General features: G+C 41.5%; 3 protein-coding genes across 7 annotated transcripts in view; 2 read left to right on the forward strand and 1 right to left on the reverse strand.

Annotated features, from left to right (window-relative positions):
• The window catches only part of LOC136348855 (uncharacterized), a 62,092-nt gene that overhangs the window by 35,621 nt on the left and 855 nt on the right, over nucleotides 1-25,616 (reverse strand). The window contains exons 1-3 of one of the 5 annotated variants that reach the window (XM_066300042.1): nucleotides 24,234-24,571; nucleotides 14,588-14,702; nucleotides 1,324-1,557 (exon numbers count right to left, since the gene is read on the reverse strand). In XM_066300042.1, the coding sequence (XP_066156139.1) occupies nucleotides 1,324-1,467 (144 nt within the window). In that variant the 5' untranslated portion in view covers nucleotides 1,468-1,557; nucleotides 14,588-14,702; nucleotides 24,234-24,571. Of the gene's footprint in view, nucleotides 1-1,233; nucleotides 1,252-1,323; nucleotides 1,558-14,587; nucleotides 14,703-24,233; nucleotides 24,667-25,616 lie in introns of those variants that run through there. The other 4 variants (XM_066300027.1, XM_066300058.1, XM_066300034.1 and 1 more) reach the window with 4 other exon arrangements.
• On the forward strand, nucleotides 4,803-9,988 carry LOC136348190 (uncharacterized). The gene is given in 15 exon segments (XM_066298822.1): nucleotides 4,803-5,010; nucleotides 5,063-5,216; nucleotides 5,273-5,410; nucleotides 5,467-5,632; nucleotides 5,682-6,061; nucleotides 6,118-6,447; nucleotides 6,717-6,867; nucleotides 6,917-7,222; nucleotides 7,567-7,606; nucleotides 7,658-7,826; nucleotides 8,221-8,560; nucleotides 8,606-8,973; nucleotides 9,024-9,353; nucleotides 9,402-9,552; nucleotides 9,601-9,988. Coding segments are annotated over 15 exon segments (3,393 nt in total). The 5' UTR covers nucleotides 4,803-4,951; the 3' UTR covers nucleotides 9,912-9,988.
• Nucleotides 12,189-14,137, forward strand: LOC136348887 (peroxisomal N(1)-acetyl-spermine/spermidine oxidase-like). Its single transcript, XM_066300066.1, has one exon. It carries the CDS (start codon nucleotides 12,303-12,305, stop codon nucleotides 13,758-13,760), a length of 1,458 nt encoding a protein of 485 aa, XP_066156163.1. The 5' UTR covers nucleotides 12,189-12,302; the 3' UTR covers nucleotides 13,761-14,137.

Below are 25,616 nucleotides of genomic sequence, written 5' to 3' on the forward strand. Positions count from 1 at the left end.
ATTTTCAACTCATCCTCAAATAACAAAATACCTAAAAATCTAGCCATAAACTTTTATTTGATCGGGACTTTGCACATAAATGGAATTGACCCACTTGATGTCATTAAGTCGGGTTTCCACGTACGCCATTTTTCCCAATATACGGGATATTTTATGAACATACCGACCAACTTTCAGGTGATGTAGCGCTCATAAAAACAAATATTTAGATCGAATAAAGGTGGGCCGGAAATCTCTCCGTTTCCGCCATACAGAGTGTTTAACCTCTTATTTTTTAAATATTTTTTGAATAATTAAAAAAGAGTTCGGAATGAGGACCTGAAGTTAGGAACGCGCTACGGCAGAAAATGTCCATCTACGCCAGTAGCGTCCGCGCGGCGATTCGCCGTTTCCATCAGTGTAAATGGCTCACAATTTCTCTGAACCATAGTTTGCAGGAAGAGTGTTACTTTGCAATGAGGCAGGCTGGACACATGCCTGTCTCCATTTCCTCTACTTTTACTAAAAGAAAATTAAATAAATTTTTCTTTAAGAATAAAAAAAAGCGCACTTAAAAACCTACACCGGGTGCTTGCTAGACACAGGAATGAGAGACTATTTTTTATCCTGAAAATGGCCACTTGCGCACCAAAACCCTAAGGGGCCTTTTTTATTAAGAACTTACATCATATTAGAAAAAATGTTCGCATCGAAAAGTCAGCAGCGTACCATTTTATTCATTTAAAGCACCCCATTGAGGCCGCACGGCCGCCACTGGTGTCATTAGAAATATTCTGCCTACCTCAGAATAGACATATTTATTCCGCCATAGTGTGTCCTTGCCTTCGTGCCGTTATCGCAGACCGTTTTTAAAATATAAGAAAAAAATGAATGAGAAACTAAACACCCTGTATGTTGGAAACTACGCGATTTCGCACCTAACATTATTCGCTGTAACCGTTTGTTTTTATGAGCTCGACACTCCTGAAAATTTATGGTTATGTTTATGAAACCCCAGGTATATTCAAGGAAAAACTCGACTCTTCGGCGAAACTCGTGAAACGTCTCCTAAGCATTTCAAATGAACACCTCAAAGTTTATACGCAAAACATTGTGCTCCTCGGTTCGTCGAGTTCGACAATGCACTGTTAACAACAATTTAAAAATGATCGCCTCGCCGCTCCAACATGGGAACATCATGACATGCTGAAGCTTTCTCTTTAGACAGCGAAGAAGGGAATAATGACGACCTACTGGCAGCAGAAGTTCAATTGCGCCGACGCAGGCCGGAAGTCGTGATCCCACGTGGAAGAGACCTGGGAGTGCGATTTTTCTCTCGGTTACCTGCGGTGGCTTGGAGCCGGTCTTGGTGGCATTTCTCCCAGTCTTGAAGTGTAGCCTGCGTAGGGCGGAGGCGGCAGTAGCGATGAGGTCGTCGGGAGGTCGGGGGGACTTCGGCGGGGGGCCCGACTGCGAATTGACGGTCATCTTGGGGCGCGGGCTGGAGGGGCAGTGATTGGTCGAGGTCGAGGAGATCAGCGGGGAGTTGCTGCCACCGGCGAGACACTCGTCGTCGACCTGAAAGAAAAGTCACACTCAGGGGCAACTGTCAGCCCTTCGGGCTTGATTTCTCGAGTTCCCAACAACAACTACAAACAATTTTACCATTTGAAACTGTGTATTTGGCAAGTTGGTGAGAGGATTAAACACAGTTTCCCACCGGCTTTGCCGACACCGAAATTTGCCGTTATGCAGGCGACGAGTAATTTAATTCTCAGCTTTGACGTTGGGGATTATTCGCGATATTGGAAACTTGGGAAACTCGGATGTAAATGTCCCATTTCCGATAATAACGGCAAAGGAACCTTCAATCATTCAATCATGCTACGCTTTTTTTTACTATAATGAATCTTGATATGCAGCTTTAGTCACGTCGAAGCGTGTATATTTCAGAGACTCATTACAGTAATGGAACCTAAAAGGGTGTCCCTGTTTGCGCCATGTCAGCAATTTCTATTACGAATTTCCATTAATTTACTTCCAATTTTATTACGTGGAGACACAGCCGGAATTCCTCGCAACAGCAAAGTTTCGAATTTAATTTTCCTATTCGTCGTTAATATAGTGCGCCGCCCCGAAAACGAAATTGTAGCTGTGACCCCAAAGTCATTTATTATCCCTGTTTGTTGTTGCCACTTTGGCGAACGCTTTCTCGAGGTTAATATGAAACCATGGGAGCAAATTTGACTGTCAAGTGCACCCATTGGGGCTCCATTTATAATTTTAGAGTTCCGTACAGGTATTTTAATGACAAAAATACGGAATTCTACCAAAATACACATTCCGCACTTATGAAACACGAGGCGAATAATCGCTCGAGAATGGTGAATAAACAATAAATTGCCAGTTTGATAAGAAGGAAAACAGCGGCGTAGCGCGTCCGCATTTGAGAGTTATTACCACGTTGAACAAACGTCCTTATTCGCCATCGAGACGTCTTAAAAAAAAAAAAAATCAAAAGCATCAACACAATCTCGCATTTTGTCTCGAATCGAGACCCCAAGGAACCGAGCCTGTCTTACAATAGGGAAAGCACCACCTCGATTGCTCTTCATTACAAGAACAAACTCAGCGCTGCCTTTTCCGACCATTAGCGACACACGGACACTCGAAATTCCCAACGAACAACGATAAAGGCCCTAATTGAATTATTTTCGTTTATCCGATCGCCACTTTGGAACTTTCCCTTGATACTGCAGAGCTCGTTATTTCTTCCCTTTTTCCCTCTTTCCCTACCAAACCATTTTAATTGGAGAAAAACATCTCTCATGAAAAAAATTCGCTCTTATGCGTTGATTAGCTGCGTGGAGGAGTTTAGTGAGGAGAGCGATAGATGGCGTCCCTGAAAAAAATGCTCCATATCAGTGAAATGTATTTGTTGTTATTTCTTGGCATTAGGAGGCGCACTGACGCGTCAAGGGCTATTTTACCCTACATGCCTGATAACTCTACATAGGAAAACTGCTTTAAACCCCTTTTAAACTTTCGAAAAGGGATTCCTTAAATATTAAACAAGGATCTTTAAATATTAATAAGCAAACACGACTTCGAGGGAAAATTGAAGTCCACTTGCTCCAATATTTACTAACTTGCCCCAGTAAATGGGATTAAATCCATTTATAAATTTTTAATGAAAGCAGTGCATTTTTTCCAAATCGGCTGCGATCCCACGACTTATACAGTCCAAAAACGTAGTGACCGTCAGAATCTAAACCGTTTTCATATGAATGAAAAGTGCTCTGTGATGAATGTCTGATACGCCACTGCTTAATATTTTAAAAAAGCATGCACTCTACGTTGCATTTTGAGGAATTTCTTCATCAATTTGCAACAAATCGGGGGGGTGCAATAATTGACTTTCTGCAGGAAGCTGGGTCGAGCATTTAAATACAATTTTCAATCCAATAATGTAGATAATTCTGAGAGAGGCTTGAATTAATCCCTAATGTATCCTTGGTATGCCACTGTATTAAAACTCAGGAAGTAGACATTTCGCATATCAGTAATTTCGCTGACTTCCAATAAACCCAGGGACGTGCAATTATTAATCTTAAAGCAGTTGCTTTCCAAATATTTAAATAAAAGAAACCTCGTTATTGCCACCCGTTACGCCGCTGTTTTCGCTCCCTATTAAGCAAAAACTGTACTGGCTGTTAGGAACCCTTGGAGCTGCGATCGTGCTGAGAACTCAGTAGCACGACATCGCACATTTTTGAGTAAAATTATCCAGAAACTAAACCATTACCACATGAGTAGAAGGTGAGATACACTAATCGGAGCATGTATAATCTGTCGATTACACATGCTCCGATGATTACTAATCTGATATATTATGTTTAACCGCTCACCCCCAATCAACCCTTTCGTCCCCGAATGCAGCTGACAGAAGTACTGAAGCGTCAGGATTATGGTCGTAACTGAAACTGAAGCTTGCGCCTCAAACAGGAACTTATAAATCTAGAAACTCAGCTTATTGATATAAGCGATGGACGAGTTTCCAGTTTCAGGAAACTTTATGGAAAGCGATAAATTTGGCTGATTGACCTGAGAAAGGATTGCACCATTGCGAATCAGATATCTTATGGTTGAAGTAAGCCAATTTCCTCTTTTGAATAAATTTATGTGGGATGCCTGAAGATAAAAAGGAAATGTGGAAATGCTGACGGAATGATTAGAAATAGAACTATTGAAACTGCGGATGATTAAAATTATGGAAAATTTGCTAACGAAGTTTTCGCGCGAGGCGCAATGAGAAATATTCGATTAAAGCTTGTAATTATCTGAAAACGAAGAGCCGCCATCTTCCCCCGCTCAAAGAACGTTAATATTTCCCACAAGATGGCGGTCGATTTTTTTTTCTTTCAGAAAGATGGAGGAAGTTAAGAGGCCATCTTTGATTACCGAAACAAGTCTGTAGGGCCCACAAATTGACTAAGCCCGGCAGATGTTGGCATCTTTTCAATCACACAACTATTGGTAAATAAAGCAGTATTTCGCCGCCAGATGGAGGCACAAGTTGGTCGCCATCTTTGGTAACCAAAACAGGTGCTATAAGCCCTACGAGCCGGCGGCTGTGAGCAGTTCTTCGCCAATACCTGTTTCACAATCTAATTATTATTACGTCATTGACCCACCCACAACAAATGTCCGCATGTCTTTTGGGAAAATTCCCCGCAGACCCGACAATATTGACCTCAAATTTCGCCATTTAAGTAGCTTATCGCTTGTTTTGCACTCGACTAATCTCTTGTTTGATATTCATGTTACCTACGTGCCGCAACAACAACAACAATAGTTCGCAGAAAAGCCGTAATTCGCATTAAGGCTCCTGGAATTTCCTATTTATACACTACATAATCGTCCATTGCACGGAATAATTTTCCATTCTGACGAAGAATCGGTAGAACTGAAGATGGCGGGAGTAAAACTACCCTTAATTGTGGTGATGGTATGCAGTGTGTTATCCTCTCAGTAAGTAACTCGGGTTTTTTGGTACTCAGGTTGAGAATTTGTATGGTTGCAGTGGGTATTTTTTGCTTGGACATCAAAATTTGTTGGTGAACACTGACCAAGGGAAGCTTAAGGGAATTACAGGAAATAACTTTGACGGGGAGACCATTTACAAATTCTTGGGTATTCCATATGCGAAACCCCCGGTGGGCGACCTGAGGTTCCAGGTATATGGACTGTGGAAAAGCATAGAAACTTTATATTCTTAGTCGTAAATTTACAGCTACCCCAACCCGGGGACTCCTGGACAGGGGTGCGCAATGCCAATAAACCCGGGGACACCTGCATTTCCATAGACAACTTTTCCACCAACATCGTAGGTTCCGAGGATTGCCTCTACCTAAACGTTTATACCAAAAGTGTGAGTACACATAAATAATGCATAAATAACGGTTAAATTGTCTTGTAAACTGGCAGCTTCCCAGCCACAGCAAAAGCTGCTCTAAACTGAAACCGGTCATGGTCTACATCTACGGAGGAGGTCTTACTATGGGCAGCAGTACTCCCGGAGTTCTCGGGCCAGAATTCCTCCTCCTCAAAGATGTAGTCTTGGTCACATTTAACTACCGCCTAGGAGTTTTGGGTACATCCGAACCTCGTCACCCCTCCCTTTTCATCAAACCCACTTGCAGGCTTCCTGAGTTTCGATGATGAGACCTTAAACCTACCCGGCAATCTTGGTCTCAAGGACCAAGTCCTCGCTCTCAAGTGGGTGCAAAGGAACATTAAGAAGTTTAATGGGGATCCGGATAATGTGACCATATTTGGAAACAGTGCAGGGGCGTCTTCTGCACATATTCACGTGCTTTCAGCAGCCTCGAAGGGGCTCTTCCATAAGGCTATTTTGCAGAGCGGCACCGCCCTCACTTCGGACTTTTGGGGCACCAAGAATAACGCCATCGAGGTGGCTAGTAAGGCTGGGAGGAATGTTAGCAGTGACAGAGAGGCTTTGGACGTTTTGAGAGGGCTGACTGCGCAAGAAATTTATGCTGCGCAGGTTCAAGTTGTGGACGTAAGCCTTTTTCTACTAATAAAACACACTTTTACTCAAAATTAAACCCTTCCTAGTCTCCATACCCACGAGATAAGCGCCCCTTCTGCGCAGTGATGGAATACCCCAACCCTTCGGCAATCATTCCCTTTAACCCAGTAGATATCATCAAGAGTGGAGTGTACAACCAGGTACCAATTATGTTAGGGTATACCGACACTGAAGGGATGCTTTATGATTTGGTCCCTGGAGCTGTTTCGCGCATTGGGGTCAACCTCACGGATGCAGATTTGGAGCTGATCATTCCGTATAACATGGGTGTGGCACCTAACAGTGCGGATAGCAGGAAGATTATGGAGGCTTTGAAGGGGCTCTACAAAGGAAAACCCTATGCGGAGCGTTATAATGTAAGTATTAGTCCTACTGAGCGTATTAGAAAGTTAACGTTGAATATCTCGAAAACCGTTTACAAAAAGTTAATAAGTATTTAGTTAGTTGCGAATAAAGCTAATGATAAGTGGAAAAAATCGAGTTTTCGATTCTAAGAACAGTAATCGTTAGCTGCATTAAAAAAACACCCTTCAGAAAATACTCTCAGAAACGTTGAGATATCTAAAAAACCGCTACAGATGGCTCTAGGAACTAAATCAAAAATACATCCCATAAAAAAATTTAGCCGGTGACAGACAGCGTTGTCTTGGTATCTTTGATCGAAGCTGTGAGGCTGCACCTCAAAACCCTAGCCCATCCTATCTTCATCTACAGAATGTCTCTAGACGCCCAATTGAACCAGCTGAAGCTCCTCTTAGGATGGCTCCAAAACCCAGGTAACACTCCCACATAATTCCCTGATTTCCCTTACATTCTAACCCTTAGGAGCGGCTCACACCGACGAACTCGGCTACATCTTCAACACGACCATAACCCCCAGAATAATCCCGGGAAGTCTAGAGGACAAGTCCATGAGGAGGTTCGTTCAGTTGTGGACCAATTTCGCTATATTTGGGTATCCAACTCCCTTAGGAACGAAGTTGGGGGTGAATTGGGAAGCTACTAAAAGTGAAAATAACATAAAGGTGCTGGATATCGGGTCCGAGCTGCAAATGAAGGATATTCCAGAGAAGAGTCGCTTGGATGTGTGGTGGGAGTTGCTGAAGGAGTGGCCATTCACCAAATTTGAGTAACGACAGGCTTAAAAAGATGTTATTTTATAATGGTTTCGATGAAATAGAGTAATTGTTAATGTGCTGATTTTGTTGCTTACTTGATTCGATTTCTAGAGAACTATTTGTTTATAAATTATTCAACTGAGGAAAGGAATAATTGATTTAAAAGTCAACGATGGTGTTGCAACGGTCAAGGCTAAAGCTAGATCTAATCTCGTTAAAACGAGTTTTAGTTCCCAACAGCCGACAATTTTCGCTTTGAAGCAGTCGCATTTACTTTCTGTTTTAACAAATGTGTCTCGAAACTTTAAGTGAGGTTTCTAAATAAGAATTCAATGCATTATTTCACTATTTCACTAGCGATTGCGGCAGTGATCGGAGTAATCTCCCCGGCGTCGTCGTAAGTAGCTTTAATCCCTTCGAACAAAAAACCTTTATTTTAGTAAAAAAAAAACTACGTAACGTTTAATACTAAAATGACCAGCAATTCTGCTCCGTTGGTGACCATCTCAGGTGGACAGATCAGAGGGAGAATTGGGAGAAATTTCGATGGTGAAGAGATTTACGAGTTTTTCGGGATCCCTTACGCGAAGCCTCCAGTGGAAGAGAGAAGGTTCAAGGTAGGTATTGGATTGAAAATCAGTTTGGCCGATTTTCAATGCGTCACCATCTACGGGTGATATTTTTGATGAACGAGCAATCGGACACTTTTTATAAAGTCATTTCCACCAATTAAAACGTGAAAGTTCAGATGAATCGACGTATTCGATACTGAGATACTGCAGCGCCCATTACAGTGCCTGAAGTCAACTGAAAACTTCGAGGTCGATACTTTGAGATGTTCAGTACCTACGATGTGAAGCTAGACACTATAGAGGACGCTGCCGGAGGAAACTAGCTTCATCTACTTGGAAAGATAACGATGTTACCAGAACTCGAATTCCTCTAAGGTCCCCCACCTTCTCCCTTCCTCAATGATATCTAGGTATAAACTTTAAAATAGGACTTTCGTAGCCTCCGGAGCCACCTGAGCCATGGTTAGGGATCAGAAACGCTACTAAAGTGGCTGAGTCCTGCATTTCCAGGGACGACTTCGACAGCTACATCACGGGATCAGAAGATTGCCTTTACCTGAATGTTTACACCAAACGCGTGAGCAAAAACTCCCAGCCTCAATGTATTTAATCCCTAATTTAGCCGTTGCAAGTCACTTCCACCCTCAAACCCACGATGGTTTTCATTCACGGAGGAGGTTTGACTGTGGGGTCCAGCAGGCCTCATATATACGGTCCAGATTTCCTTCTGTTAAAAGATATTGTCCTAGTAACCTTCAATTATCGTCTAGGAGCTCTTGGTAGGTTTAGTAATAGAGCAACTATGAAATAATGAAGATGCAAAGGTTTCCTCAGCTTTGACGATCCCTCTTTGGGGGTATTTGGCAACATGGGTCTTAAAGACCAAGTTCTCGCCCTCAAATGGGTGCGTAACAATATCAGGAACTTTGGAGGGGATCCCGACAATATCACAATCTTCGGCAATAGTGCAGGAGGCTCTTCAGTGCATGCGCATATCCTCTCCAAGGCTTCCAAGGGGTTGTTTCATAAGGCGATTTTGCAGAGCGGCTGTGTTTTGAACCCTTGGTTTTGGGGGTCAAAGAATAAGGGCGTGGAGCTTGTTCCCAACGCTAAGAATCAAAAAGAAGCACTTGAAAGGCTGAAAGCTATGGTTTTTAGAGAGATTTTCGAAGCTCAGGAGAAGATTTATGATGTAAGATTTTATCTAGGAAAAAAATGGATTTCTAATGAACAACCATGTAGTCGCCTTATCCAGCAGATAGAAGGCCCTTTTCTGCAGTAGTAGAAATTCCTAACCCTACAGCTTTCTTGGATAAAAATCCAGTGGATATAATCGAAGAGGGGGGCTACAATGAAGTTCCCATTATGATGGGGTACACCCAAGATGAGGGGATGCTTTTGGACTTGGATAAGGTGGTGGCGAGAAAAATGGGGGTGGAAGTTCCAGATTTAGAATTGGAGCAGATTATTCCGGTTAACCTAGGGGTGGTAAAGAACAGTGACTCTTGGAGGGAGATTATTGAGGCCCTGGGGAAGTTGTATCCTCCTGAAGCATTGAAAACCAGTTATGAGGTATGTAAAGTTGTTCTATAACTTTGACTGTGATCAAACTCTCTTCAGCCCATGACAGACTCATTCTTCCTGATGGGGATATTTGAGTCTCTGAAGCTTCATTTGAAGACATCAACGCTTCCAATCTACCTATACCGAATATCCCTAAACACTGGCCTAAACCAGTTGAAGATTCTTCTTAATAAAACTTTGGAGCCTGGTAAAACTTGGAAAATCCATTTTCATTTTATCCAACATCAATTTCCAGGAGTAGGCCATTCAGATGAATTGGGATACCTCTTTCACTCCTCCTTAACCCCTCCAATCACTCCTGGAAGTATTGAGGACAAATCAATGAGGAAGTTTGTGGATTTGTGGACCAATTTTGCTACAAATGGAAAACCTGTTCTTTCGAAAGAGTCCCGGAGCCCCTCCTGGGCGAGGGTCAAAGACGAAAGACACATGACTGTCATGGATATTGGTGAGAAATTGGAGATGAAGCAGGATATTCCTGAGAGGAGTCGATTAGAGAAGTGGTGGAAGATTCTGAAGAAATATCCATTGAGGACATTTTCTTAGATTCATTAATCATTTTCTGACTGAGTATTCCTACAAAATAATTGTATTGGAGCAATAAACAGAAATACAAATAGTAATTATCTTTTATTGATTAAATAATAAAAACAAGACACCAAACCTTGACTCGCCAGCGGTCAGTGTTATCAGTGTTTGTTTTATCAGAACTCGTTATTATTAAGTAATTCATAAGACACTATGGATATCCAAATGACCCCCGAGGGCCCATATAATTTTCACGTCTAATGAGGAAATCAGGGGAACTACTGGGACCGATATTTTGAAGCAGAAACCATATTAAAAGTCATGGCAATTCCCTATGGAAAATCTCCAGCAGATAAGCAGCGTTTTATGATATGAAAATGTTATTGTCTGAGTTTTATAGCTTATTCTCTGGAAAATTCCTGCTTTTGGCTTACTTGCTTCCCCTTAAGAACTCAGAGCAAAATTTGCCCAGTGGTGTAATATCCCGATAAAATGGCGTGTCTGATTGAAGACCTCAATGACATCGTAGGGGAGGAAAAGTATAATCATGTGCGTCCGATCTCTAATGATTTGCACATAAACTGCGTTCACGCATTACTGACAATTCAAGAAACGCCCTTCGTTCTCGAACGCCACACTCCGTGGAAATTCCAGATATAAGTGCGGCGAGGGAGAAGATTCTGGTTCTTGTTCTGGAGGTTTATTGACAAGCAGGAGGGCGGTTTGATGTAAGCAATTGATTAATTGGTTATGTGATGACAGGGGTACCTCGAAAGTACCTTTGAGCTAGTTTACCTCTTCTACATGTTTTGAGAGTAAACATTGCTCATTAAGGACTTCCACGTGGGAACGAAATCCAGAGGAATAAAATTTAAAACACTTTTCTTCTACAGCTTTCCGGAACCCTCCATGCTGATGGTTTTGGGCATATATGACACACCCACATCACCCTGAAAATCGAAGCTGGAAGCACTGAGAATCGAGGTTGCGAGCTGTTTGCGGGTTTATGTACCAAATTAACAAAGTCTGGAAATTCCAACTGTGACCTATTCGAGATTATTTTTAATCCAAATTTGAACCATTTCCGTGATAATGATGGATTTTCAAACTTATGAGGAGTGTGGGAAGGATTTCCGGATTGTATAGGTATCAATGGAGTTGGAAATCAATACACATGCGCTGGTATTTATTGAACTATGAATGTTTTGACCTGTGGCGATGCCCTATGGAAAACTGACCAACCGGATTTAATGGGCAACTTTACAACGCTAATTCCAAATCAATATTCCGTTTGACGAGTTTTCCGGTGTTTTCAGGAGTTAAAACGTGTGTTCTAAAGGGTTTAGTTGCTTTGTAAATGATGAGGATGTGCAGTTTGGGAGTCTGAAATATTGCGAATTTTGAGTTTGATCATGAAACGATTTTAGATATTTCCTGGAGAGCGTCATCGAATTGAGACTCATTCCGGAAACGTTAAGAACATTGTGCTGTGGTATCCTCGGAAGAATAATGAAAAATCTGCAATCTCTGAATCAACTTTCTTCTTGGGTAGTATAATTCGTTTCAAACTGAGCCTCCTGGCAAAGCTAGTTAATAGAAAAGTTCATTCCGGGAGCATCAAAGAAAATTTTCGAAAAATCTGGAGAAGTACAGAAGAAATTTTTTTCATTTCCAGAACTCCTTCATTCAGAAGTTTCTAGAAAATTCTGCCCTTCCGCCGTTCTCAAAAATCAACCGTCTTCTTTCGAACTATATCACAGCGTAAGGGCGTCAGACCTGACGCTGTGACGGCTCTCACTAAACAAAATTTTCATGTCTCGAAGACAAGACCATTTTCAGAATTATCTAGGTAATCCTATCCATCCGCCATTTTGAAAAATCGACCCTTCCACCTAACTTCAGCTATATTTCCAAAATTGTCTAGAAAATTCCAGATATCCACCACTTCGGAAAATGATCCCTTCTCTGCACTTTCACTCGCTAGATCTGATTAAAACCTCATGTGCGCCAAATACGAGCACGGAAAATCTAGAGGACTCTAATCTGTGGCTATCTTGAAAAACTCCCCTAAATTTTTAAACCATTAACGATAACCCCTCAATACCCCTTTTTAATATAATTACGTTTCTCGGTAACGTATTCCAGGAGGTTGATCCGTGCAAATTTGCTCCATTTTCCTGGCAATCTGAATTATAAATTATTTCTAAGTCCGACCCTGCACAAACACGTATTATACAACAGATTAATCCCTCTACAATAGGAACAGCATTACAAAACACAGGAAACAGCTTGAATTGATTAATAACGGTCGAAATGGTTATTCATGGCGAATTATGTTTTCATTGAAGTGTTTTCATGCTTAATGGAATCTAGACTCGGTAATCCAAACTGCAGCATTAGCAGAGAAAAATGACGAATTTTCTAAGTTTTTTTCTAATAATTTTGTGCTTGAACACTTGCCAGTGTTCGGTGATAGTGATCGGCGCCGGCGCAGCCGGAATAGCTGCAGCTGCCTATCTGGTGGACCGTGGAGTTAATGATGTTATAGTGTTAGAAGCAGAGAACCGTATCGGGGGGAGGATTAACACCGTCCCCTTCGGGGATGGAGTAGTGGATCTGGGAGCTGAGTTCTGCCATGGGGAGGCTGGGAACAGGGTGTATGAACTCGCAGCTCCACTAAAGTTGCTAGACTCTCACGCCCCAGGATTTCAGCTTCACTACAGTGCAAATGGATTAGCTGTAGATCATAGTTTCCAGGAGAAATTATTGAATCTGACTCACTCAATCGTGCATAAAAAAGGAGAAAATAATCGAGAGGGGGATTCCTGTAAGGAAACAGATAGAGCTAAAGAATGTTTAGATAAGTTATTTAAAGCATTGTTGAAAAGCGCGGAATTGGAGGAGCTGCAGCTGTTAAACCAATCCTACCCATGGTTGGGGAACTATAAATGTGCCTCTGAGAGCTGCCTGGATTTATCCGAACTGAGCCTCAATTCTGATTATGAAGAGTATCCAGGAGATCAAATGCTTTCCTTCTCTTCTGGAGGATACAGAACCATTCTGGATTTATTAATGCGAAAGTATCAAGAAAATCACCTGAAAATTGATGTGAGGCTGCAAAGTAAGGTTGAAAAAATCTCCCACTGGAACAATGGAAGCTCCATCAATCTCACCCTGCAAAATGGCACAAATCTTTCAGCAAATCAAGTAATTTTCACCCCCTCATTAGGAGTTCTCAAAAAACATTACAAAACCATGTTCCATCCACCTCTACCTATAGAGTACCAATCAGCATTTGAAGCCATCGGCTATGGAACAATCACCAAAATTGCCCTCCTTTTTGAAAACATATGGTGGCATGAAGATGACCCAAAGATCTTCAGCTGCTTCTTCAGTCCCGAGCATGCCCTTCTGGTCTCAAAAAATAACCTCACTTGGACTCAGTCTTTCACAGCTTTAACCCCAGTACAAGGCAACCCTAAAGTCCTCATGTCATGGTTTGTAGGAAAAGAATCTCCTAGAATTGAAGATTTAACGCCTGAGGAGGTTCTAAGAGGTTTGAATTTTATTGTCACCTATTGTTTCAAGCCCTCATTCCCTAAACTGACCCTCCCGAAGAAATTCGTTAGATCCCAATGGCGGAACAACGAGAATTTTCTGGGTGCCTATTCATATGAGTCAGTGAGGGGGGATTCAAGAAGAGGGAGGTTGGATCTGGGGGAAGTGATTAGGAATGAGGAAGGGGTTCCGGTGTTGCTATTCGCGGGGGAGGCTACGAATTCGGTTAATTTTGCAACGGTGCATGGAGCAATTGATAGTGGAAGGAAGATGGCGGAGCGGGTGGTGGCACGTGTAAAAAAGGCGTGAGAGAAAGGAGTCAAGAGCAGCAGGAGGAAGATCTAAAAAGAATGAGTTAGGAATAGGGAGAATTTATTTAATGTTTAATTGTAAAATAATTATTTATTATTTAATTTTTTTCAACCCTTGAGAAAAACTATTTTATACGCCTGTGGTTTATTCTAATACTGCGTAACTAATGGCAAGGGCCGATGTGGCACCCAAAAATCAAGGCAAAAAATTTTAATTTCCTGAAATTCCAACTGTGGTATTAATCGTTTTCAGGACCTATATAGTCTCTATATTAGATTAAAATGTGCATTATGCACGCCTCTGACTTTTTAAAATAAATATATATAATAAAAATAATATAAAAGAACTAAAATAATAAATAATTCAAAAGCCAACGATTTGAAGAGCACCGCCAGCACCCCATGGTATCGGGAAGTTTTTCAATCACGGGGTAACAGTAGCGAAATCATGAAGCTCTTCGCGACGGTAAAAACTTTACCTTAAATGGGTCATTTCCGAGATTGCAAGTAATTTTTTTAAGCAAAATCGAGGACGAAGTAACTTCCCCCTTAATCCAACTTCATAAACATAGAAGTTGGCCTTTTGTTTCTGGGAAATTTCCCTTCGCGGCTCAGTCACCCCCAACTCGGCAATTAGCCGCAAATTAAGCTAATTCGCCCCCAAAAGAAACCCCCGTAAAGACGCTTGTTTTCCATCTCGTTATCCCGTCGGGTTATTGCGAAATTTCAATTAGCCCCGAATGTTGTCGTTGTCAGAACGATGATGTAGCGAGTTATTTCTGACGATAAATCCTATGAATTAGGGGATGAAAAATGGATACTTACGTTGGGCCGGGGGTGGTGCAACGGGGAGGTTTGGCTTGCGGGGGTTGATCTTTGTCGCAGTCGGGCAAGGGCCGAGCGCAACCCTTCCGTTATAGAGCTGGTCTCTCCATCTCCGCTGAAAAAAGAACACTGGTTTTAACCCTAAAAGAGGGCATTACAATGAGAATTCTCTAGATTCGAGGAAGAACTCCCAAAAGGCCTCCGAGATAACTCGATCTGAGTCTATGCGACTTTGTTTGGAACTTTGCACTCAAATGATTCTCCTCGCTCTAAATGGCCCACACGCGCCGCTGAATACGCTAATAGTAGTTTTCCTAAATTTCCTAATTTCCCTATTAACTGCCGTCGCGTGAAACATTCAAACGTAAGGAATCCTTAAAATATTCAAATTCGAACAGAAAAATCATAACTTTATATTCGAGTCTCGTACGTCTCTGATTACGGGTGTAATTTTTTCTAGAAATTATTAACATAAACATGAACTTAGTCGGCGCAATTCGAAAAGGTCAGAAGGAAAACTTCAATTAACTCGAGTTTTATCGACTCGAGTAATTCTGGAGGATAACACACCCAACATTTGTCTGGAACAAACTCGATCCACAGCAATAACGCCAAACTTATCTCGTTTCGAAAGCGTTTACTCGTTTAAAAATTCTCAACGACTTAAATCCTAGAAATTTCATTCGACTGCAAAACTTCCCCTCTTCCGTTTAACGATGCGAACTTTGTGTGAGAGGACAAGGGAGGCGAACAACCCTCGGGAATGTACAGCTGCATCGCTAACTGCAGATCGCAGAAAGAGCTGAGTCGCGAAGTCATCAAAAGATGATAAATGGAGCTTAACGCACGCGCGTGTTGTTCCCAACAATACGGGATGGGATTTTTCCGGAATGTATCCTCAAGCGTGGAAATCCCGGCAAAAATTCCGAGCTTATCTGTGCGATTTCTAGCCATGATGCGAATTTTAACGGGGACGATAGCGTATTTATTTTATTATCCCGAGAAGACGGGGCGATTTGCTAAAGTGGCTCATCCGCAAAGAGGACAACATTAGGCCGTTTAGCGTGTCGTGGATAGAATTGCAGAACATGCCTGGAAAAACGGAAAAATGCCGTCTGCGGGAAGGCGATTTCACTCGCCAAAAACAAGTCACCTAAACTTATGGCGTAGTTTTGCAAACAGTGGAAATGCAGATGATGCTAAAAGTTTTGAATCCCCCGCATAGTCAATTTCAACCAAGCTTTCTTGCCCTGAAAGCGATCATCCCCCAGGATTCTGCTGCTTATGTAAAACAAAGTTTGGATCCGGATAAATCCGGATTTTTTTCCAGAATTTAGAGCTTCCGAAATGTCCAGTTTCAGACCGTAACCGTTTATAAATTGACGAAGCTCGTGCGTTCGGAAAATGGCGCGAGCGATGGCGCCACCTCCTCCAGAAAAAATCGAAATTGCGTTAATTTCTGGAGAAAATGCGCCGCACCGATAAATAATTGCTAAAATGACCGGTAGCCACCCAAATGTTCAGCAATCAACGGGGTCATTAGGTTAATAGCTAAGTTTAAATTTACTGCAAGGCCTCGCGGGCGATCAAAAACCCTTTAAGGGGCGCATGGAAACAAATTCCATCCGCTGAAGCCAAAATGCATGAACGCCTTGAAAGAACGTGGTTTCGACACGTGGCTGGATTTTCCCCTTTGGAAGTAAACGAAAAGAAAATACCAATTTTTCTTATCGAAAATCATCGACACGCGAAACCTCCTTCGTATTTAATGGAGCGGTGATCTCACAAAATTCCAGATGGCGATCCCAAGATAATCCAAATTTCATAATTGAATGCCGCCATCGATAACATTTAAAAATAAACGTGTGGTTCCGTGTGTTGAATAATCAACTCATCAGTTTCAGTCACGGCTTTTTAAGGGGAACTTAAATTTTTTTCTCAAGTATTAAGTTCTCGATAGAATGCCCCAGGCAGCAAGAAACACTTCGTGGTGCCAGTATGACGGAGCAGTCATACATAATTCAAAGCGCGTTTAAGAACGTCTCCTGGAAATGTCCTAGGACGGAGTAATTGCAGGCAACTTTCAGCGTTTCTGGCCTCCTAGGTCAACTGATTTGACCCCGCCGGACTTTTTTTATACGGGTTTGGGCACGAAACGTTTATGAGCGAAGACACTTGAACGATATTCCTGGGGCTCGTTTGAGAATGTATTTCGAAGGTGCACCTCCGGCCAAAGGTTTGAGTTGGTTAATCATGAATCATCATTTATCAATTGTTTTTATCAGTTACTAAATGTGATTATTTACTTATTTCATGTTAGTATTTAATTGGTACAGTGCAAAACAGACAAGAAATCCACTCGGTACTTCGCGACTGCTGGAGTCGGTACGTCAAGAGTATAGAGGGCCTTTCTTCGCTTGTCGGAAACGGGGGATTCACCACTCATCTGCTATTTTTATGATGCACGTTCAAATTAACTGTGGTTGTTTACATCTAAACCAGGTCTGAAAGGACATTTGAAGTTATCGCCACGTGTCCTGAAGTGCGGAACACGTCGAAAACTTTCCAGAAAATTCGTGGACAAATTCATTAACAATCAACTTGTTTAAATAACTTAAAATGGCAACAGGGATTGAAGTTAGTATTGAAAAACGAGGTTCGATAATCAGTTTACACGGTAAATGATTTTCACAGCGCCAAATTGCTAAAAAAGTGAAAGTTTCCCTCGAAGGTGAACAATCAACTATTGATCGGTTCAATGATACGGGCAGTTTTCGCGATCGCCCTCGTAGTGAACGGCCAAAAGTGGCCACTCCACAAGAAGAGACTCATATTATTGCCACCAGCAAAAGAAATAGGCGATTAACAGCGCCAGAAATCCAGGCAACTTTGAACGGTACCCGGCTACACCACGGATCGTTAACAACAGTAAAGGGGAAACTGAGACAATGGGGATGATTAAAGGGGCGCATTGCTGTGAAGAAATCGTTGTTAAAATCGGCAAACAAACAAAAACGACCATCAATGGGCCCGCGAGCATCGAAATTGGATTATTGAACAATGGAGAAACGTGCTGTGGATGGACGAATGAAAATTCGAAATCTGAAAATCGTCGGCGAATTTTCGTCACAAGAAGACTTTCGGAGAAAATGTTTCCGCAGTGTTTGGCGCCAACCGTAAAGCATGGGGGGTGGGGCTCCACCATGGCATGGGGATGTTTCTCTGGCCACGGTATCGGCAAGATCGTCAAAATTTATGGCATTATCAAGAAGGAGGAATATAAGAAAATCCTTCCCGAAAATGCCATTCCATAGAGGTGCCGACTTATTGGGCGTAGATTCTTCTTTCAGCACGACAATGATCCCAAGCACCCTTCGCGCCTCTGTCCAACCTCTTTGGAAGAGGAAGAGAATGCCGAAACGTTGGAGAAGACGATTTGGCCTCCACAGTCGCCTGATCTGAAACCAATCGAGTTATTATGGGAAGAATTAGATCGGTAGATCCGAATTTCGTGTCGTTCATCGATAGCTGAACTACGGCAGAAATTGGAGAGTGCATGGACATCGGCACAACGAGAAACTTGAAATAACGTGGTGGAAAGGATGCCGTGACTCTAGGAAATGGTCGTAAAAGAAAATTATGCTTTTTTCAGCTTTTAATGAAAATAAAGTAGAATGTTATTGGATTTTTCTAGTTTTTTTTTCCAATTTTGGCCAGCATTATTGATTGTAATCCAACTTCTCGGCTATTTCTGTACGGTATGAGCGTTCAAATGGAAAACATTCACGGACTCATAGGGTATTCAACGAAAAAGTCAGTTTCTTTTTAATTATATCAAAATTGTTGGCCGTTCCGCGACCCCCGAAATAGTCGATGGTGAGGGTGTCCACGCGGAGAGCCCTTCGTGTCGAACCCGGTGGAAAAAGCACACGCAACAAGGAAACACTTTTCTTTTTTTTTTTTTCACCGATCCATTTCGCCTCGCCATTTCACAAAAATATTGTTGTTTGATGATTCGTGTATCAGACTTCTGTAATAGTGCCTCAAACTGCGTTTCCGAGGACCGATAAAGAAGGAGAGCTCGCTTCAATTTGCCAATATTCAAACTTTGAGCCACGATATCTCGCGAATTCATGGAGGAATTGCCCTCAAAGAAACACATTACCGGATTTGCCTTGCTCTCAAATTGAAATCTCTTCCCGGCTCAAACGACATAATAATATTGCCCAAAATGAGGAGCCTAATCGATAACCAATTTAAATTTAAATCTGCTGAACACAATCAGCGGATGAAAGAATTAATTAAATGAGGACAAATTTAGCCGCGTGTTGGTTTTTTTCTTTCGAAAATTTGCATATAAAACAGAAACCTCTTGCCGCTTATGTTGATCCCCTACAATGAAGTCACGCCCTCGTGTTCCTCATTCCAAATATACCTCCAAATTTTTCACAATCAATAGCAAAACACCTTGCAAAACAGACGCAGAAAGATCGATTCGGTAACAACACTAACACAAGGAAACTACGCCATTATCTTTCGTCAATTCAAACAGTTCCTAAGATAAGCGAAAACTTTACGTCTAAATTGTAAACAATCGGAAAGGTGAACTTTACTCCCGCAGAAACTCCAGCCAAGAAAAATGGCATAAAGAGTGTCTAGCTCTTTAATCCGAGGTTAATGGCCATTCAGTCTCATAGTTGTTTGGGTTCCTCCTTCCCCTGCCTTTTAAAGAACGAAAGGAAGACGAATTAAGGGAAGCTTTTAGCTTTGCGATGAACGCAATTATATCCCAATTAAAAAGCCAAAAGTGTCATTCTGGAGACAGATTTCGCCTTTCACATTATGTCATTATAAAGTGATTTTATAGCCGTTTTACGAGAAATCGGTCGTATAAATTAGGGAATGTACGGGCGTGATAGTAGCGTAATAAAGCGACATCTAATGGCGTTATTAATGGGATTTGAGCGAAATTGCAAGTTTTATGTGTGGGTGAAGGACATAGACGCTATTTTATTATATAGGTCATAAAACTGTAAAATTTCAGCCCTCTTTACGAGAAATTATGCTCGGAGCCCGCACGCCCGCCCGATTTATGTCCACTCGAGTTTTTTCCTTTATTGCGCCCGTAATCTAGGCAACATATGGCAGCCAGCAGGTGTGAAATGATTATTGAATTTAGCCATGCATAAGTGATTTATTTGTTTGTCTCGCTCCCTGAATTATGCGATTATCTATCCTTATATCGGGCTTTTATCTCTCCCTATTGCCTGGGGAAAACCGATATATGTGTCAAACGAAAAATGCGATTATGTAGCCTATCTTAATGCTCGATCTGCAAATGTTTTGTCGTTCGTTGCGTGCGTTCTCGCTAATTATCAATTTACGAGTGTAGCTGATTCCTGTATAATCGTCAGCTGCCACCAAAAGTCGAAACTGTAAGGTCGGGAAAATTCATGTACAGCTGTGGCCATAAGTAAGGAAACTTTAAATATCCCCATATATCTTCCTTCCGCGCTACACTTTTAGAGTTATTTGAATACTACCGCTACTTAAGGATGTATACCCTTAAAATATACATTAAACTTAGATCTAACTGATTCGTGCATAGTGATAACAACAAGAGAATATTGCAATGCGGCAGAAGTATGAAAACATATAAATTTCATTTAAATAACGAGTGAAACATAACGTTTAGTGCAAGTTTTATTTAATATTTGTTGACACACCCGCCCTTAATAACTGCACGACATCTTTGGTCCATGGAATAAACAAGTTTTCTACAAACTTCTACAGGAATTAATTTACATTCTCCTTCTAAAACTTCAGAGAAATGTTCGAGATTATGTATTTTTTCTGTACGAATTTGTCTTCCGAGATGTTCCCAACGACGTTCGATCGGGTTAAAATCAGGGCTCCGGGACGGCCATTCCATTTTCGGGACACAATTTTCTTGAAATCAATTTTTAATGAGCTTCGATGCGCGCTTTGGGCCATTGTCTCGTTGGAAACTCCAGGAGAGAGGCATTTTCCACTCAGCAAATGAATGGTTTTTTAAGATATTTTAGTACGTGAATCGATTCATGGTCCCTTCTATTTTAATTATTGGCCCGACCCAAGACGCTGAAAAACACCCCCAAACCATGAAAGTTCCACCGCCGACTTTTCGGTAGGCAATTGATACTTGAATCTTGCATTCTTGGGACGTTTTACGTATCGAATACCATCACTGCCAAATAACTGAAATCTACTCTCGTCACTGCACAAGATGGTATTTCCCTTTTTTGGTGACCAGTTGGTATGCTGCCAAGCGAATGCAAGACACGCTTTTTGATTTTTTTTTTTTTTTTTTTTGAAAATGAGAGGTTTCTCGGCAGCAATTTTACCAAATAAGCCTCCAGCTACCAAGGTTCTCCGCACCGAACCACAACATTGTGTCCTTCACCAAAGTGTCTCGCAATATCCATCGAAATCAATAGCGGACCTTTTGCCGACATCCTTTTCATTAATTTCTCAGTACTTTTAGGAACTTTTCAGGCCTGTTTGGTCTGGGAAAATTGTCCACCGCACCACATTCACGAAAACGTTTTAATGTTTTTGATATTGTTCCTTTGGGGACATTTAAAGCACTAGAAATGTCGCACTGCTCGTGTCCGTTCTCTGATAACGTAACAACGCGTTGTATTCATTCTTAAGACAAATGACGCTTTCGCATTGTTACTGCAATTGAACTCTCAACAATTCTGTAAATTTGACCATTATTTGCTTTTTTTTATCAAAAAATGCAAAAAGTTTCCATACTTATGGCCGCCACTGTACATTCATGAGAATGCTTTGATCAAAGCTAACCCGACTGAAACGGAAGGTTTCGGTGGAAAATTCTGAAAATTGTCTTATACTTCATATCCTCGATCATCATTCATCACGAACGAACCTACGCAGTTTTATGAGAGAACCTGACAAATGTGTTTGGCTGATTTATGACAATCAGGCTTCTTCAGATTCCGACAAAGAACTATTGCAACTCATTGCGCTTTAATCGGCTCACAATATTTATGCGTTTCAGACACGAAAATCTCAAGTTTTTATGAGTCTGTCAGTAATATCTACTCGTCGACTCGCAACAAAGTCAGCCCGAACAAACTCATGACAGGCAAAGTGTATCTGAAGTTTCCAAAAGCAGCTCGGTATTTCGGCGATCTCCTCTTTAAGGAAAAATAGTTTTCCAGTTTCACAGCTCAAATGAAACTTTCAACAGACTTATTACAACCTACTCAAGGATCGTCATCAGTTGGACATGATTAAGTATCACCCCGTAATAACAATAATTAAAGCTTGTAATTTTTGACAAAATAATATCTCATAGCACAGTATCTAATGATCATAAATTCAGTAAAAAAGAAACATTTATTAATGAAAAAGTTGATGCGTGACATCGCCCCGTATAGCATTGCAAGTATGTACTTCTTCCCGGAATGCTTTGTAAGAAATGATCGATGTGCCCCTGGGGTATTTCATTTCAAGCCACCTCAAGGTGATATCGCAGGTCATCGCAATTGTTTGAAAAATTTCGGAGACGGCGAGTCATCGTGTCCGAAAGACGTTCGATGGGTGATAGGTCCGGTGATCGTGCAGGCCAAGGCAGCACTTCCGATTATGCCGTTCCAGGTAGGTTCGGTTGATGTTCGCAGTATGCGATCTTGCATTATCATAAAGTCCCTTGCTGCCCCGGGGGGAATGTCCCATGTCACCGGACCCCTTTTTGGAGACACGACGATCGCATTCTCGCAACAGTTATGTGGTTCCGATTCATTCATCGGGCAGTTTCATGAAAAAGAAGGTCCGCCCTCCCTCGTGCCGATAATTCGCCCTCCATCAAAGTCCGATATGTGGGAGAAATTTCGACACTGTCTCACTGGGGGCATTTTAAGACGGCTTGTTGTCAGTTCAGCAACAAAATGAAATGATATTTTATTTATTAATAATTGAATAAAAAATCTAGCAAATCCACGACAAAAAACCCTTTCGCTTTCTATCTGTTTTAGTAAAACTCTGATCATTTGATGCTGTATTATGAGGCATTATTTTGCCAAAATTAAAAAAAAAACTGAATTATGATTATTAGTGATTGGCGCATTTGTGTCTACAGGGTGTTTTTTCTTTGGTGTGCCTAGCATTGCTATTCCCGAAACAGGGAGAGTTAGAATTTCGGTTAAATTGGACAAAAGGGACCCTTTGCGGAGCTGATTAAGGAAACGGCTACAATGTTGCGACATTTTCGGTGGTTTCCTGGATATTTGCAAAAATATGAAAATGCTTCAAAACTCCAATCCCTTGTATTTCATAAATTGTTTGTGACAGAAAGGAGGTTTAAATTGCAAAGTTTTACAACCTTTCACTCCCTAGAAAATGACATATAGAACGTCACTGAACAACTTTTAATAACTAAGTTGTCGTCATCGACTAAATTATTTTAAATACGAACCTGGATTTTTATTTCATATTCCCAGAGCGCTTTTTATTCCTGACAGACCCATGTATAATTTGTTTACGTTTATTAACGTTTCAATCCGAATAATTCATTATCAGACTATTTTTTATTTACCTTCTCTTGGTTTAGAAAAAGGGCCGTACTCACGTAAGATTCTTCCCAATTTCGCGAACATTCTCCATCTTCTCTCTGTCCAAGTTCTGATACTGTTTCAAAGCATCTTTAGCATTACGAAAACTTCGCGGCTACACAACTAACATATCCACCGTTTCGTCGTTCCTGGATAGCATTATTGAAACTAACTTTTTTTATGGATTCAGCTCGAAAATAAATTATAAATGACGAAAGTAAGTCCAAAAGCGACTTTATTTGAGAATTAAATGTCAAATTTGGTAAAAAATCGTTTCCGTAGGGACCTAATATGTAGCGTAGTTTAAAAAGGTAAATAAAAAACAGTCTGATGATGAACCGTTCGGATTGAAACGTTTACAAATACAAATAAATTGTACGTAGGTCTCTCAGGAATGAAAAGCACCTTCGAAATTTTAAATCAAAATTCCAGGTCCGTATTTAAAATAGCGCGGTTGATAACGATTACTAAGCCATTAAAAGCTGTACAATGACCTTTGATACGTCCTTTTGCATAGAGTACAAAGTTGTGAAACTTTCCAATTTAAACTTCTTCCCTGCCACAAACACTTTGCGAAACACGAGGAACTGAAGTTTTGGGCCATTTTCGCGTTTTTCCAAATACCTAGGAAACCGCTGAAAATGCGACAACCTCGTAGCGGTTTCCTTAATGAGCTCCATAACGAGCGACTTTTGTCTAATTTAACCGAAGTTGCAGCTGTCGCCGTCTCGGAGATAGCGACGGTAGATATGCCAAAAAAAAAAAAACACCCTGTATAGAAAAATTGAACTTCATCGCGAGTGCTTTATCAAATTTGTGGATCAGTAAACATTGCGGGCTCTCATTAATAATAACCAAGCAATGTTACGATGATGGGAGAGGTCAGTCCGAATGGACCGGTGAAATGCCACATAATCGAGTATTGTATGGCGCACCTTTTATTAAAACCCGATTTTTCCGGTAGTTTTCGCTACGGCCGTTAAAGGGGAACAATTGAGGATAACCTAAGCGGAATCAGGGGAATTTACCCAGTCTGTACAACGATGAACTTCTTGCCATCACCATTGTGCTCTGTGCGGCATCGCTTGATTTCGAACACTTCGTAGAACTTCGTGTTTGTCGTCTCTGCGGGCCACGTGTTCGCAACCGAACGAATCACATCGTCCGAATGTCGACAGTCACATGGAAAACGGTCACTCCAGCATGCGTTCACCACGATGGCGATCGGGAAAAGTTTCCGGACGAAACTTGTTCGGGACGACGCGGGAGCATTTCAAACGCTCGAAACGGCCGTGAAAAACTGAGGGAAAACGCCGAAATGTGTGCCGGTTGTAGCCGGATAAGCGCCGCGCATGGAGTCTGCTTGCAGCGAAGTTATCGCCGCAGGACAACGCCGTAGGGATGAGGAGAATCGGGGGTATCGATACTTCTTCCTCTGCAATCGGTTAGACTTAAGCTTTCGAATTCCTTCTTGCGAGTTGAAAATCGAACTCGAGACGATTTTCTTTTTGTCCGCAAGTTATTTTGTGACAAAGCAAACGAAGGAAAGTGCGGTAGTCAATGACCTTACAATAAAACGCCCTTGTCACGAGCGCACCGAGGAAAACTAATTTTACGGACTCGTAGACGAAACGTAACGCAACTGCTAACGGCGGTTAATCAGGTTAATTTATTGCAATTTTTCAAAATTGAAATGCACTCATGGCCTGAGCCATCTCTCAAACTGGCGACGATCGACATACGTTATTGCATCGACTAATGGAAAGCTCATTGTTAAGACTTACGGCACGGAGCTAATTGTTTAAGTTGGAAGCACCCAGATCGATTTTTCAACGATTTCAATTTTCTGCGACATATTCGGGAGAATCGTCGGTGAAGTTATGCCTGACAACTTGTGCTTCGGGCTTAGGAAGGTGGTTTCGCAAATTGGCATTAACCGGACCAATTTCTCAGCAGTTATCGTTATCCGAAACATCCTCAAGAGGTTCGCCATTTCTGACGACTAACGACGATAATGGCTGTGGCGCGCTCATGACAAATTCGCGGTACTAATGGCAGTACTACTTAAACTCCACTTCTCTATCGATTTTATGCGCCATCCCTAGCAAAAAAAAATAGAGAATTATAATATATGTATCAGAGAACTGGCTTTATGATTGACATCATAAGAAATCCTAAACGGTTTCCAGAATCGCGGGTGGTGGGTGCTGATTTATAGCTTCCATATTCAGATGACGTCGTTTTACGCGTGTCAGCCATAGAAAATCGAATGAATATTGATTAGGAAGTTCTGTACTTATGACATAAATTTTTGCACTGGGGGAGAAAACTGGGGGTGATTTATTTAGAGGGAAGTTTCCGTGTTTGAATGCCCTTTTCGGCCGTGAAAATTCGAAAGATGGCGGCAAATC

This window comes from Euwallacea fornicatus, chromosome 2 (assembly GCF_040115645.1).
Source record: "Euwallacea fornicatus isolate EFF26 chromosome 2, ASM4011564v1, whole genome shotgun sequence".
Lineage (NCBI taxonomy): Eukaryota > Metazoa > Arthropoda > Insecta > Coleoptera > Curculionidae > Euwallacea > Euwallacea fornicatus.

What these genes read in the sequence shown, in the direction of transcription:
- LOC136348887 (XM_066300066.1), top strand. Translation starts at nt 12,303, where the DNA reads ATGACGAATTTTCTAAGTTTTTTTCTAATAATTTTGTGCTTGAACACT.